Source organism: Microchirus variegatus (assembly GCF_963457635.1).
Source record: "Microchirus variegatus genome assembly, chromosome: 1".
Classification (NCBI taxonomy): domain Eukaryota; kingdom Metazoa; phylum Chordata; class Actinopteri; order Pleuronectiformes; family Soleidae; genus Microchirus; species Microchirus variegatus.
In genome coordinates, this window is record NC_139802.1 from 30,356,575 (window position 1) to 30,369,145 (window position 12,571).

General features: G+C 38.8%; 1 protein-coding gene across 1 annotated transcript; it reads left to right on the forward strand.

The window, feature by feature from the left end:
* The first annotated feature begins 1,941 nt into the window (after window positions 1-1,941).
* spry2 (sprouty RTK signaling antagonist 2) lies at window positions 1,942-7,467 on the forward strand. Its single transcript, XM_083897603.1, has 2 exons — window positions 1,942-2,225; window positions 5,844-7,467. Exon 2 carries the CDS (start codon window positions 5,892-5,894, stop codon window positions 6,888-6,890), a length of 999 nt encoding a protein of 332 aa, XP_083753729.1. The 5' UTR covers window positions 1,942-2,225; window positions 5,844-5,891; the 3' UTR covers window positions 6,891-7,467.
* Window positions 7,468-12,571: the final 5,104 nt, after the last annotated feature.

Here is a 12,571-nt window from a genome sequence, read left to right on the forward strand (position 1 = left end):
AAACTAAACACTTTTTTTTTGTTTAAGTGTCTAAACCTGTTATCCAAATGATTGGACAATTGAAACCTGCAGGGGTAAAGAATGTCCACATGAGGGCGCTGCTTCACAACAGCTGAGCTTAAACAGAGAGAACTGGCTTGATCGATTCACATGATACAATATTGTATTTATTTATAACATTAATAAACACATTGTAATGTGTCCGGGTCTTTTTTACATTTAGTTCTCAAACCAAGTATCACCGATTTTCTTCTATCATATTATGAACTAACTCTATATTCACGACTAAAATGTATGTGGATTTGTTGAGGTACTTTTACCTCTGTGTTTTATTGATTTTAAGTAACATAGAGATACTAAATGTATTTATTTTATTTTATTTTTTACTTTCTCTCTAAATATTTAATTGATTTAAAAGGAACATAAAAGATGGACCTTTTCACGATACTGAATAGTATCTGTTGACGTAACATAAATTAAGACGCTGCAATAAATAAAATGCAATTTATCACTGTTCCACTATATTTTCATAAATAAAGATACTACTTTATTACAGTTAACTGTATTTCCATCTAAAGTAGAAAAGTAGTATTATATACTATTGATATAAAGTAACATAAATAAAGATACTACTTTATTACAGTTAACTGTATTTCTCTCCAAAGTAGAATAGTATTATATACTATTGATATAAAGTAACATAAGAAAAGATACTACTGTATTACAGTTAACTGTATTTACCTCTAAAGTAGAATAGTAGTATTATATACTATTGATATAAAGTAACAAATACAGATACTACTTTTTTACAGTTAATTGTATTTCCCTCTAAAGTAGAATAGTAGTATTATATACTATTGATATAAAGTAACATAAATAAAGATACTTCTTTATTACACTTAACTGTATTTCCCTCTAAAGTAGAATAGTAGTTTTGTATAACATTGACATGAAGTCAAATAAATGAAGATACCACTTTATTATAGTTAACTGTATTTCCCTCTAAAGTACAATTGTAGTATTTTAATGTACTGATATGAAGTAATATCAATGAATATACCACTGTATTACAGTTAACTGTTGTATTTATAGTATTGATATTAGGTAACATATATAAAGATACTACTTTACTACATTTGAGTATAGTATTATATTGGTCTGAGGTTGCATGCTTTACATTGACACAGGTAAGGTACGCACCAAGAAAAAAAAAAGAGGAAAAATATTTTTTTTATTATTTTATTTTATTTACTTATGATAACAATAACGACAATCAATATTTATTTATTTTTAAATGAGACCCTACAGTATTTCAGATACAGGCCTCTACTAAACGGTTGAGACATCTGCTCATAATAAACCTGGTTTGCATAATTCAAGTACAATGTTCAGAACAAGTCAGTGAGTTCAGGTTGAGATAGTGTGGTCGACCAAATGGTTGAGTTGTACCTTAAAGGGTTAACAGGTGGTTTGTCAAGTTCATAGATTTAAATTGTCTCATGTTGATATCTGATGCTACTTTATTCATCTTTAAGAGAAAGATATAAAGTTTTAGATTTATAAAAAAAATAAAAAATGGGTCACCTCCATGATGATGATGATGATGATGGGGGCCTCTTCAGTGCTCGTTCGCTGCAGGATCATTGATCACACTGGGGTGTGAATGGCTGCTCCACAGCAGCCAATGGCGCAGCACCGGATGCGTGATATCCGCTGCAACAACAACCTCTCTGTCTCCCCCAACACCACCACCACCACCACCCCCCTCTTCCCTCCTTACATGCTTGACGCCATTTACAGCCCAAATCCCGACCTCCTCTCCGGAAAGAGCGGGGGGGAGAGAGAAAAAAAAAAAAAAAAAACTCAACAACTCCATGCAGCCTCTGTGTGAGTTTTGCACATGAAACGCAGAGAAGTTCCTGCGCTGGACTTGTATCCATTTCTCGTCTCGTCCTCGTCCGTTGCAGAGAAAGTGCAGTCAGGGTGAGTTCACAGTGCGGCGGTGTTTTCTCTGAACTTTTCTAGCTTTTGACGCCTCGTGCTCTTGCGCCAAAAAAAAAAAAAAACGACAGGATTTTACGTGTTTGCGCTGCGTTTTCGGAGAAAAATGCGCTGCTGTTGGAAACTTCCTCACTGGATTTTACCGAGTGAACTTCTACTGTAAGGAATACTCTCTCACGCTGGATTTATTTCACTTTAAGGGGAGCTAAAGCGACGGAAGCACGGTGAGTGTCTCCTTCTTCTTTTTTTTTTGGTACAGCACACATTACTTGGAGCAATTGTTTATTTGTAACGACACGTTTGTTTGGAGAAGTTTTGTCACAAACGTGTCGTAAGACGTCATTGTTGAGAGTTTGAAGCAGCGTCACCACATTAAGCTAGCTATGTTGTGGTTGTACTTTCGCGGACAGAAAACGGTTTATTATCTGTCGCCATGTTTGTGTTTAAATAAAACACTTTTCCTTTTAATGGAGACCGGCAGGTGTTTAATATCCAGCCTGAGTCTTTTCCCTGGACGAAGTCTAATATCTAATTTAACTGTTTATCGCACTGCTGGCGTCTGCTTCTATTAGGAAGTAGTCGGGTCCAAGTTGGCACATGTGTTTGCTCATGTGTGCAGTCACATAATGTCATGTTCCCTCCCTCTTGTGTGCACTTCTTTATGATGGAAACAGCCATTTAGACAGTTCTCATTAAGGGACAATAAAAGTAAAGAAGACAATCAAACATGGAAACTCATGCACAAGCTCATGCAAAAGCTTTATCAATGTGTGCTGTGGAATAGTTTCCCTTTCCTGTTGTGTGCACTCGTTTCCTATGGAAACAGCTATTTATACAGTTGTTATGAAGGAAACTCAAACATGGAAAATAATACAAAATAGTAAAGTGTATCTTAGCACATGTGCATAATCTCCATAGCTGTTATGGTCCAACTACAAACAAGTCAGTATAACTTTATAAGAACCTAAATGAAATTAAAATGCAAAACATGTTTGCAGCCGTACAATCTCGTATTCCTTTTTTTATTATGAAAACAACAATTTATGGAACTGCTATGAAAAACTTAAACCGCAAAGAAACATAATACATCATATTCAAAAGCAAATAAAACATACTATTTGTGATATAGCACTTATGGGACCTGACAGTAAAAGCCTTGTCACACTCTCTGCTTTGCTTATGACTCTACACACTTGTGTGTTATTTTCTCAATCACAGTGGTTTTATTTATATAGGATATTTACTAACCCTTTTTTTGCAAACTCCTTCAGCTGACTCTCTTGCAGAGTTACAAAATCGCAAAGTTCAGAACACCAAGTGTCAGTAGAAATGAAAATTAATCGAGGAATAACAGCAGGAAGACAAGGTATCATTCACAAGAGTGAGTATAAATGATAAAAGTGATAAACGCAAGATAAAGGCTGACAAGGCTTTGCATAAGCAACAGGTAATGTTGCAGTGATGCAAAGCCAACTTCCAATAAATACTAAAGAATAAGAAAGAAGGCGACAAACACAAATATTAGAACACAAAAGCACACATTACATTTGTTTTCTTGTCATTACAACACTCTTTAATCTTTTTTTTAAAGGAGCTGGTGCCATCATTTCTCCCACCTATTGTGTAGTTGAGGTTAAAGAGTGAGTCGCATGCTCTCTGAAAGCAGCGTTTCCCCTCTCCCACCGCCCTTGAACACATCACTCAACTTCTTCTTTTCTATCTTATCAGTCATCTTCTTTTTTTTTTTTTTTTTTACCAGCGTGTCACAATGTAAATGTGTAAGAATGGTGAAGGTTGCCGCAAGCCATTTGTCATGCGACAAACAAAAGCCCTTCCTGTATTGTCATTGAAAGGGGGGGATGCGGAGAGGAGGGGGCCTCACACCCCCCGAGGAAGGCATTTGAAAGCTAATTAGCACAGAGAAGGAGAATTAAGGCCACCACTGACAGTTTCTTTACTTTGCTGTGATATGTTGATGAAAACAAGGCTGTGCATTTGAATATGTTAGAATAATGCAGAGTGACAGTGTAATATGCTAATCCTCACACCTCCATACAATGAATCAGTGAGATAATCACAGATCCTACAGATGGACGTGTGTTTATATTTATTGTTTACGACTGCAGACTTAAAAACTTTTAAATAAAATAAATGTCTGTAGTGTTCAATGACGTTCTCACAGTAATGATCATGTGTATCCGGTGATACATTTTATGTCAAGATGGACATATGGAGTAACAATGACAAATGCTGAATCACTCAGTGTGTTTACATGTGTCTTTAAAAGTCTGATTTTAGTCGGACTAAGACTCTAATTCAGTTTCCTTGATGTCATGTAAACAAGTTAGTCTGACTTAAATCGAGCTAGTCTTAGTCAGACTAACATACCTTGAGAATATGATGCATAGTCCGATTACTCCTGCATGTATAAATGTATAAGCTGAGTCAAACTAGGTGTTTTGTGCGTGAAGCAAAATTTCCTCCCCGGTCTTTGACCCCTGATTAGAAGGAGACGACGTATAAACAATACAATGGCGCCGCTAAGAGCAAAAGCTCCAGAGAAGATCCACGTTTGGATTGACAGAGACGATATGCTTAAGAGCTGTAGCACAATCCATCTCGCTGTTTGCAGTTTGTTTTTCTGTGACGTAAAGGTAAACGGGAAACCGATTCAATATGCACTAGCTTATAGAGAGATACAGTGCCACCTACGGAGGCGGAGTCAGGCGTCCACCTCTTCATGTATACTGCTTGTAGATTCTGCAAGTTGTCCGATTGCCTGACTCAGGAAATGGCCTTAGCTCGATTAAACTGCGTGTACATGTACCAAAGTATTAACAGACCAGAAGAGACACAGAGATGGAAGAAGCATGCTTACAACTATGACTGCTTGTGGCTCAAACAGATCACAGCCAGTCCTCTTGAACAATTACTTATATGTTTACTTATTACTTATAACTTAAACTATTACCCCGCTTCTGCTGCTATCTGACCAGCAGTTTAAAATCCAGCAACACTCACTCAACAGAAATTCTCCACTACCTGACACAATAGTGTGTTTGTGAGTGACAAATGACATGTCTGAAAATATTATGATGAAAATAATTGCTGGTTAATTTTGAGCATAATCACACCACATCAGAAATTTCCCAAAACACTAAATACAACCCCTATATATGAAACCCCCAATCACGACTCTAAACTATGTAGTACATAAGCGGTGTTCTAAAGGAAACTGTATAGGCCCTTAGTCTAATCTGATGTATTTTTTAAATATTTATTTTCTAACTGTCAGTCAGACAGATAGGAACAGGTATTGTTAGGATTGTGTCTATGCTAATAGCTGCAAATAAGTGACAGACGGCACATACAAGTTAACTTGCGGTATTTTATTGCAGTTTTTCTTCCAGGATATGAATTTGAATTTCTGAAAAATGTCTTGAGTTAGAAGCTGCACATGTTAACATAAAGTGTTACCTTCACTTGTCACAACGCTGCACTACAGTTTCTTTATCAGTAGCAGAAACGCTGTATCACCTGTTACTGCTTTTTGCTCACAGCTGTAATTTTCGTTGTGTGTTACATTTACCAATGCGAGGGGAACAAAGGCGATGGACATAAATGTTGATAGCAGCAGTTTTTGTATTCTAAGTGTGTTTCAACACTGTTTTGTCCTGAAACTGTATTCTTAAATTAACTGATTCCAAAGGCCTTTGTAACTCACAGTGTGATGTGCGTGTGTGACGTCTTTTTTCCATAGTGGTCATATCAGTTATGATTTGCATGGCATCATTTGCATGGCTTCCCATGGACAGATATAAACGGACTGTTTTGTCTTTCAGGACTTCAGATGTGTCCCATGCCAGCGAGAGTGGCCCTTAAGTCCCAGGATGGATTCCAGAAGCCAGAGCGACAGCGATGGGGGAGGAGACCACGGACAGTCACCGGGCTCACCGCATGACGAAGGGGGACCGCAGCCGTGGCCTTCACAAACTCAGGCCGATTTGCCAGATCCTGGGCTGATTAATGGGCAGCCACCCCAAACTCTAGCAGTACTGTCTCTGGAGCAGATTAGGATAACTGGGAGTTGTAATGAGTACACAGAAGGGCCCACGGTCACCCAAAGATCCCCGGCCTCTCAACAGAAGGACAGCTTGGTGTCGTCTCGTGGCACAAGGACAAGCAGGCCGCAGGAGACTCAACAAGAGGGGCTTAATAATCTCCGCAACCTGCAGTCATTGATTCAGCATGGAAACGCAAGCACTCCCATCTCTTCCAGCGAGGCCTTGTTGCATTCGTCCATTGCAGAGGAGTCCCAGAGTAGCATCAGGACCAGCTGGGGGAGCACCTCTTCAGGCCACATCATCAGAACTCAGCCGAAACGCGAGGAGCTGATTTCAGAGGAGCTGAAGCCCCTGAACGATGAGTCCAGAGTGGTGGTGTCCATGCCAGGCAGTGTGGACTTAGAAAATGTCAGTAAACACTCAAACAAGTGCGAGAACTGTGGCCGGTGCCAGTGCTCCGAGTGCACTCGCGCCCGGGTGCTTCCCTCCTGCTGGATGTGCGGACGGCGGTGCGTGTGCTCGGCGCACAGTGCCGTGGAGTACGGGACGTGCGTCTGCTGCATCAAGGGGCTCTTCTACCACTGCTCCAGCGACGACGAGGACACGTGTGCCGACAAGCCCTTCTCGTGCTCGCAGTCGCACTGCTGCATCCGCTGGACCACCGTGTCACTCCTCTCCCTGCTCTTCCCGTGCCTCCTGTGCTACCTCCCAGCTAAAGGTTGTGTCGCCGTGTGCCAGAGCTGCTATGACCGAGTCTCACGACCCGGCTGTCGGTGCAAGAACACAAAGCCAGTCCGCTGTGAGGACGGTGCCAAGCAAACGTAGAAAAGGTGCTTTTGAAAATGCAGAAGGACAAGAAAGACTCTGTGTCGACTGATGTTAACATGTTCTGTCCCTGTAACTCTGCAGTGGAACAGTTTAGTAATAAAGCTAAAGACGCTGTTTCGGGGAGTTTTCATCATACATGCCCACCAGTTGCACTGCAATACGAGTGTCACTTGACAGGTAAACCAAAATAAGCGCTCCACATGTTCGAAGGCACGACGACATCGTACTACTGTTTTGTCCTGAAATATAATTCCCTCACAACACATACGGTGTTGGTGCTGAATGCATAGCCTTTGTTTTAACACGTAATATGACTTAATATGCCAAGAACAGACTCCTGTTACTAACTGCATGTAAAGTAGAAAATGCAAAGGCGATATTAGAAAACGAGTTTGACAGATGTTTTATTTTTGTACATATAACAATACTTTGACTGTGAAAAACATTCTGCCATACCAGAGGCACCTTGATAAATTCAATTTTATATGAATCAGTCAAATTCATTCATTTGTTTGTACATTCACTGGAATGTATGTCAATCATTTTTATGTAATTTACAAAGGAAAAAAAATCGTATCCCTTCTACTTGTAAATTGTACAGTGATCTTTTATGGGGAAAAAAATACTATTTTCTAATTCCAACATTGCTTAGTGTAAAGTTAAAAAAATATATATATTTATTTGAAGGTTTATTATTTTATAATAAAACATATTTATTTTGAGAAAGCATTGTTAAAGTGTCACCTTGCTCTGTGTTTTGCTGCAGAATGGAAGTGACCTGTAGGAGTATCAGAGCTGGATGAATAGTTTTTATTGTGAAATAGACAAATATATTAACGTTTGGAATTAAACAACATTGAAGTGTGTTGGATTTTTTTTATTATTATTTCTGCATTGTTTAATGTCTCTTGAAACTACATTTGGTTTGTGGGTTTCTTTTTTTTTTTTTTACAGGTGGTTAAAGGTATCGTCTCTTCTTTTTGAAGTCCAGTTGTTTGAGGCATTGACCGATTGTCAGTAATGACATGGTCAAGCTAAATGTACCCAGAAGGGTACAAAGAAAAGTAGATATTAGTCACTTAATATACGCTAAGAAAGAAAATCGTCAGTCAGTTAAGATATCACGGAGATTTTACCCTTTGAGCCTTAAGTTACGTGACTAAAATCAGTTTTTCCCGTCTAAATGACAAGTACATTTAGTAAATTTACGAATACAAGGAATTAGACTTGGTGTTTTGGTGCATTTAAATAGAATACAATTATTAAAGGAAAACCTAATATATAAAACATGTATACAGTTACACAAACGCACACAATATGTACATATTTCAATAGCTCATGTGACAAACTTGCACTTTCTCTTTAATATCTTTCAAATTCTTTACATGTTAAATTCATGTAAAGCTACTATTTACATTCTTGGCTTCGGGTTCATTTCGGACACTTCTCAGGATCCGGCAGGTTTTTGTTTTTTTGCTTTTTAATCAAAGGTTTGTTCAGGAATTCCTTGGTTTTGAATGTCCCTGCAGGCGAAAACATAAGCCTTGAAACCCAAACCCTGACACTTGTTGACAGCGTACGGACGTGTTCGCCGCGCGGAGCTGTGACTGACGTGTCCGACCTGCGCTCACTTGTTTGTTATTCATCTCCGGGTCTTTGACTGTATGTGCGCCGGTAGCTTTACATACAAAAGGGGAGTTGCTTTACATGACGATCAACTTTCACCTATTTTACAGTGATGAGGAGAGGAGGTGGCAACATAACAGACACAATCCCATTAGTGGCAGAAAGAGGAGCGTTGATCTTGCATGTCGTCTTTATCCTTCCAGTCGCAGGCCTGCTCTTTCTCGCTGCTTTGTCTGAGCTGTGAATGGGAAGGGAAAGTGCGGGAGGAGTGTGTGTGTGTGTGTGTGTTGGGGGGGTGTGTGTTAGGAAGAACGGCTGCAAAGGGTTAAAAGCATCACTTTGAATGACAAAGACCTAACAGTTTACCCCTGTATTCAGCCCGGCATGCATTCATCCTGTTTTCAATAGTTGGGGGTTATTTTGGCTCCCAACGCTCTTCTCTGCTACCTGCTCCTACTTGGTATTCCTATAGGGAGACGGGTGCTTGTTTTGGGGGTGTGATGGGGGGGGGGGGGCAACTGAATGAATGTGTTCAAGAAAAACGTCGTCCTAACTGTTGAAATATAAAGTTAAAAAGCCACAGCGTGAGGGGGAAAAAACAACACGAAGAATACGATTCCTCCGTTAGTCTCAGTAAAACGGGATATTTAACACTAGTTATTGTGATATACTGTAGTTATGGGACATTAAACTAAAAAAAAATGTAAAAGATCAAAAGTTATTAATTGTCTAATAAATTTGATTCATGTTTGTAAGTTATGACAAACAAAAAGGGGACGGAGGGTCATAACCCTGACCTTAACCTCAAAATATGTAAAGATTCACAATGTTTTCTTGTTTAAACACATTTTTTCTGGATCAGACCATCTGCAAATTTGCAATTAAATGCACTGATGAGCAAAAAACTCGAAAAAACAACAAAATAAGTCATTGAGTTAGGTTTGCTCACATTTTGAATGCAGCAGGTGAACTTTCATTACCAAGTTCAAGCGCCTTTGAATTCTTTCCAGTGCCATTATGAAAGAAAATGTTTATACATGTCTTTAGAAATATATTTTTTTAAAGTATATATATATATATATATATATTTATTTGTGTATTAAAGCACATCTAAAATAAAGAAACACAAGAGTACAGAGGGGTTTGTTTGTCCCAGCGATTTGGCAGCAGAGAGGGGGAGGAGGGGATGTGAATTTGGAAGAAAAAAAATGGAGGGGGGGGGGGTAGAACGGGGCTCTCTTTGTTGGTTTTAGCTGCCGTGGCCCCTGTGGTTCATGGCGGCTGTGGGGCAGGGCGGCCTATTCACCCTGCTCGCCAAGGCAGAATGCGGCACAGGAAGACAGGAAGGAAGCGAGGCTATTCTTCATGGACCGCATTGTCTGTGTGTGTGATGACCGGGCTTAAGCAATCAAACGGCTCAGAGGGAGAGAGCGAGGGGAAACGGGTGGTGAGGTGGCGTCTCTGAAGAGATGAAATAAAAATAAATAAAGAGAGAAATAAAATGTATTTTCATCAATGAGTTGGTAGTATTTGAGGAAAGTTTAAATGTGCCATATGTAAGAATGTGGCCAAAAACGGTTACTACATACAAATTCAAAATACCGAGGTCTTTTAGGTTTTTTTTTCTGACGTAACTGGCAACCCGTGGTTGCTCCGCAGCGGAGACTCTACTGACTGCAATGATTGGTAGGTGGCGCCACATGCCAAAACATGATTTAAAAACGTAAACATGATTTGCAGTCTGCAAAATATTTTTTTTAATGCAAATATTTTGTCTGTACTGTTGTTGTTGGTGAGTTCAGTTTGTTATATGAACATTATTCCTGAGTCTCTGTGACATATTAGGAGGATTTTATGGCCAGTTGCTTTAGATTTATTACATAATGCACCTTTATGGGGAAAGTTTGGAGTATAACGTGTAACTTAATATTTTTACATTTACATTAACAAATGGAAACTGTTGCTTTAGAGATGTGTTTTTTTTTTGTGCAGGATAAACCATATGTTTCCTGATTTTAACTCGAATTTGTGAGTTTGTGTTGTGTTTTCGGTTCCAGTGTGAAGTTTCGTTTGTGGTAAATCATCTTCCTGTACATGTCTGGACTTTGCTCTTGTGGTTTTTAATGTTCAACAGTGACAAACTGCTTGAACTCACACCTACCGTTGACTTCATCTTCCTAATGCATCTTGTGTCTTGATAACAGTTTGTGGAGAAATTACTCAAATATCGTGTTGGGTATAATGAGGGACACATAAATCTTGCAGAGAAGTTGCAGAAAAGGTGCTGAAAACGGAGGCCAAGGTGCTGAACCACCCCACAAAGTGTAGGTGTAGAAGAAAAAACAGTAGCCACGCCTCTTCTCTTCTCTAACAGTGAAAGCTTTTTCTTAGAAGCGGAACTTTTCAGTCTCGTTTTCCGACGTGGGCGGCTGTGTGAGGCACGCATCTTGAGCACACACACACTCACACCTGAGTATGGTTTTATTTTCCACTGAGTTTGTCCTCTGCTTGTGTCATATTTCACTTCAGCAAAATGACACGACGAGAGAGAGAGAGAAAAAAAAGTAGTTTAACAAAATGAAACGGGTGAATTTTCTGTCTGGTACATTAATTATCTTCTTGTTTGACAACTTTTTGCCCCTTTTTGAACTTTCATAGTTTCTTCTTAAAGACAGACAAGCAGAGGTGTTCCAGCTTTGTGAGGTGAATCACAGAGCAGTAAAGCATCGAAAAAATCTTGCGTAACCCAAGTCTACGTCGGTGACAGCTGAACTAATGTTGTGCCTTGAGGAGGAAGATTAAAGCAGAGGGAGAATAGAGGGAGCAGGAGTATCTGTCATAAAAGTTTAGAGGCTGTGGAGGAGATGACGCGTGTCATGATTTAATATGTCAGAAAACAGGGCGAATAAGACGCAAATCACACAATCCTCTGTGGACAAATGTTCATTTACAGTATATCAGACTTTATTTATACAGCACTTTCCATACAAATGCAAACTGTCACACAAAGTGCTTCGTTTAGAGAGACAACACAATGTTAGGCCGACAACAAAGACGCATTAAAAGAGACAAAACTGTACAAAAATAAAAGTAGAGTAAAGAATGCAGATGCAAAAGTAGCTTAAAATAGCCAAAGAGATGAACGTATTAAGAGTAGGGGTGGGGGAAAAAAAAAATTTCATAGGAATCGCGATTCATAATCATCCACGATTCTGAATCGATTCATAATCTTCAAAAATAGATTTTTTAGAGAAAAAAAAATTATATATATATTTTTTTTTAATTTTCTATTTTGAAAAACCACACGAAACACCAGTTCGTGTTATTTGTGTGCAGTTTATTTTTGCAACTTCTGGGAGAAAAAGGCAGCTAGCCTAAGCTTGTCTTTATTATTAAGTTATTGTTTTTGTACAGTAACTAAGTTTTTATTTGTTTTGAGTGAATAAATTTTGACCTTTGTCTTAAGTTTGCCTCTGTTATCTTATACAAACTGTATTGTTTTGATGCCATAATTTGCCTTAACACACCTTATGCATTGTATCAATTTTTGGAATCGAGAATCGTATGAATCGAATCGTGAGCCACCCAAAGATTCACATCCCTAATGAAGAGAGTCTAAAAAGGCGGGGGGGGGGGGGGGGGGGGCTCAAAAATAGGAGAAATAAAATGAATGAAAACTGAGAAAATAGATAAACTAAATATGGTATCAATAAAAAAGAAATGATTGTATTATGCATGCAGCATAAACTATTAGAAGTTATTCACTGGCGAGTAGAAGACAAATGGCCTAAAGAGATTTTGTTAAACTGAAAATGATGAACAAATATTCAAATCAAGCATAATTACTGAGCTGGTCTTCAGCAGAGGTGGAAAGTAATGAATTACATTTACTCACGTTAGTGTAATTGAGTAGGTTTTTTGTGTACTGTTGTGTAATTTTACTGTCTTTGTGGACAGAAATGATTTTATGTTTATTCATATGCAGAATGAGCATATACAGCAGTGTCTTCAGTCAAAGTTTGTTGTTGTCTCGCTGAGCTCGCTGTTGTTGT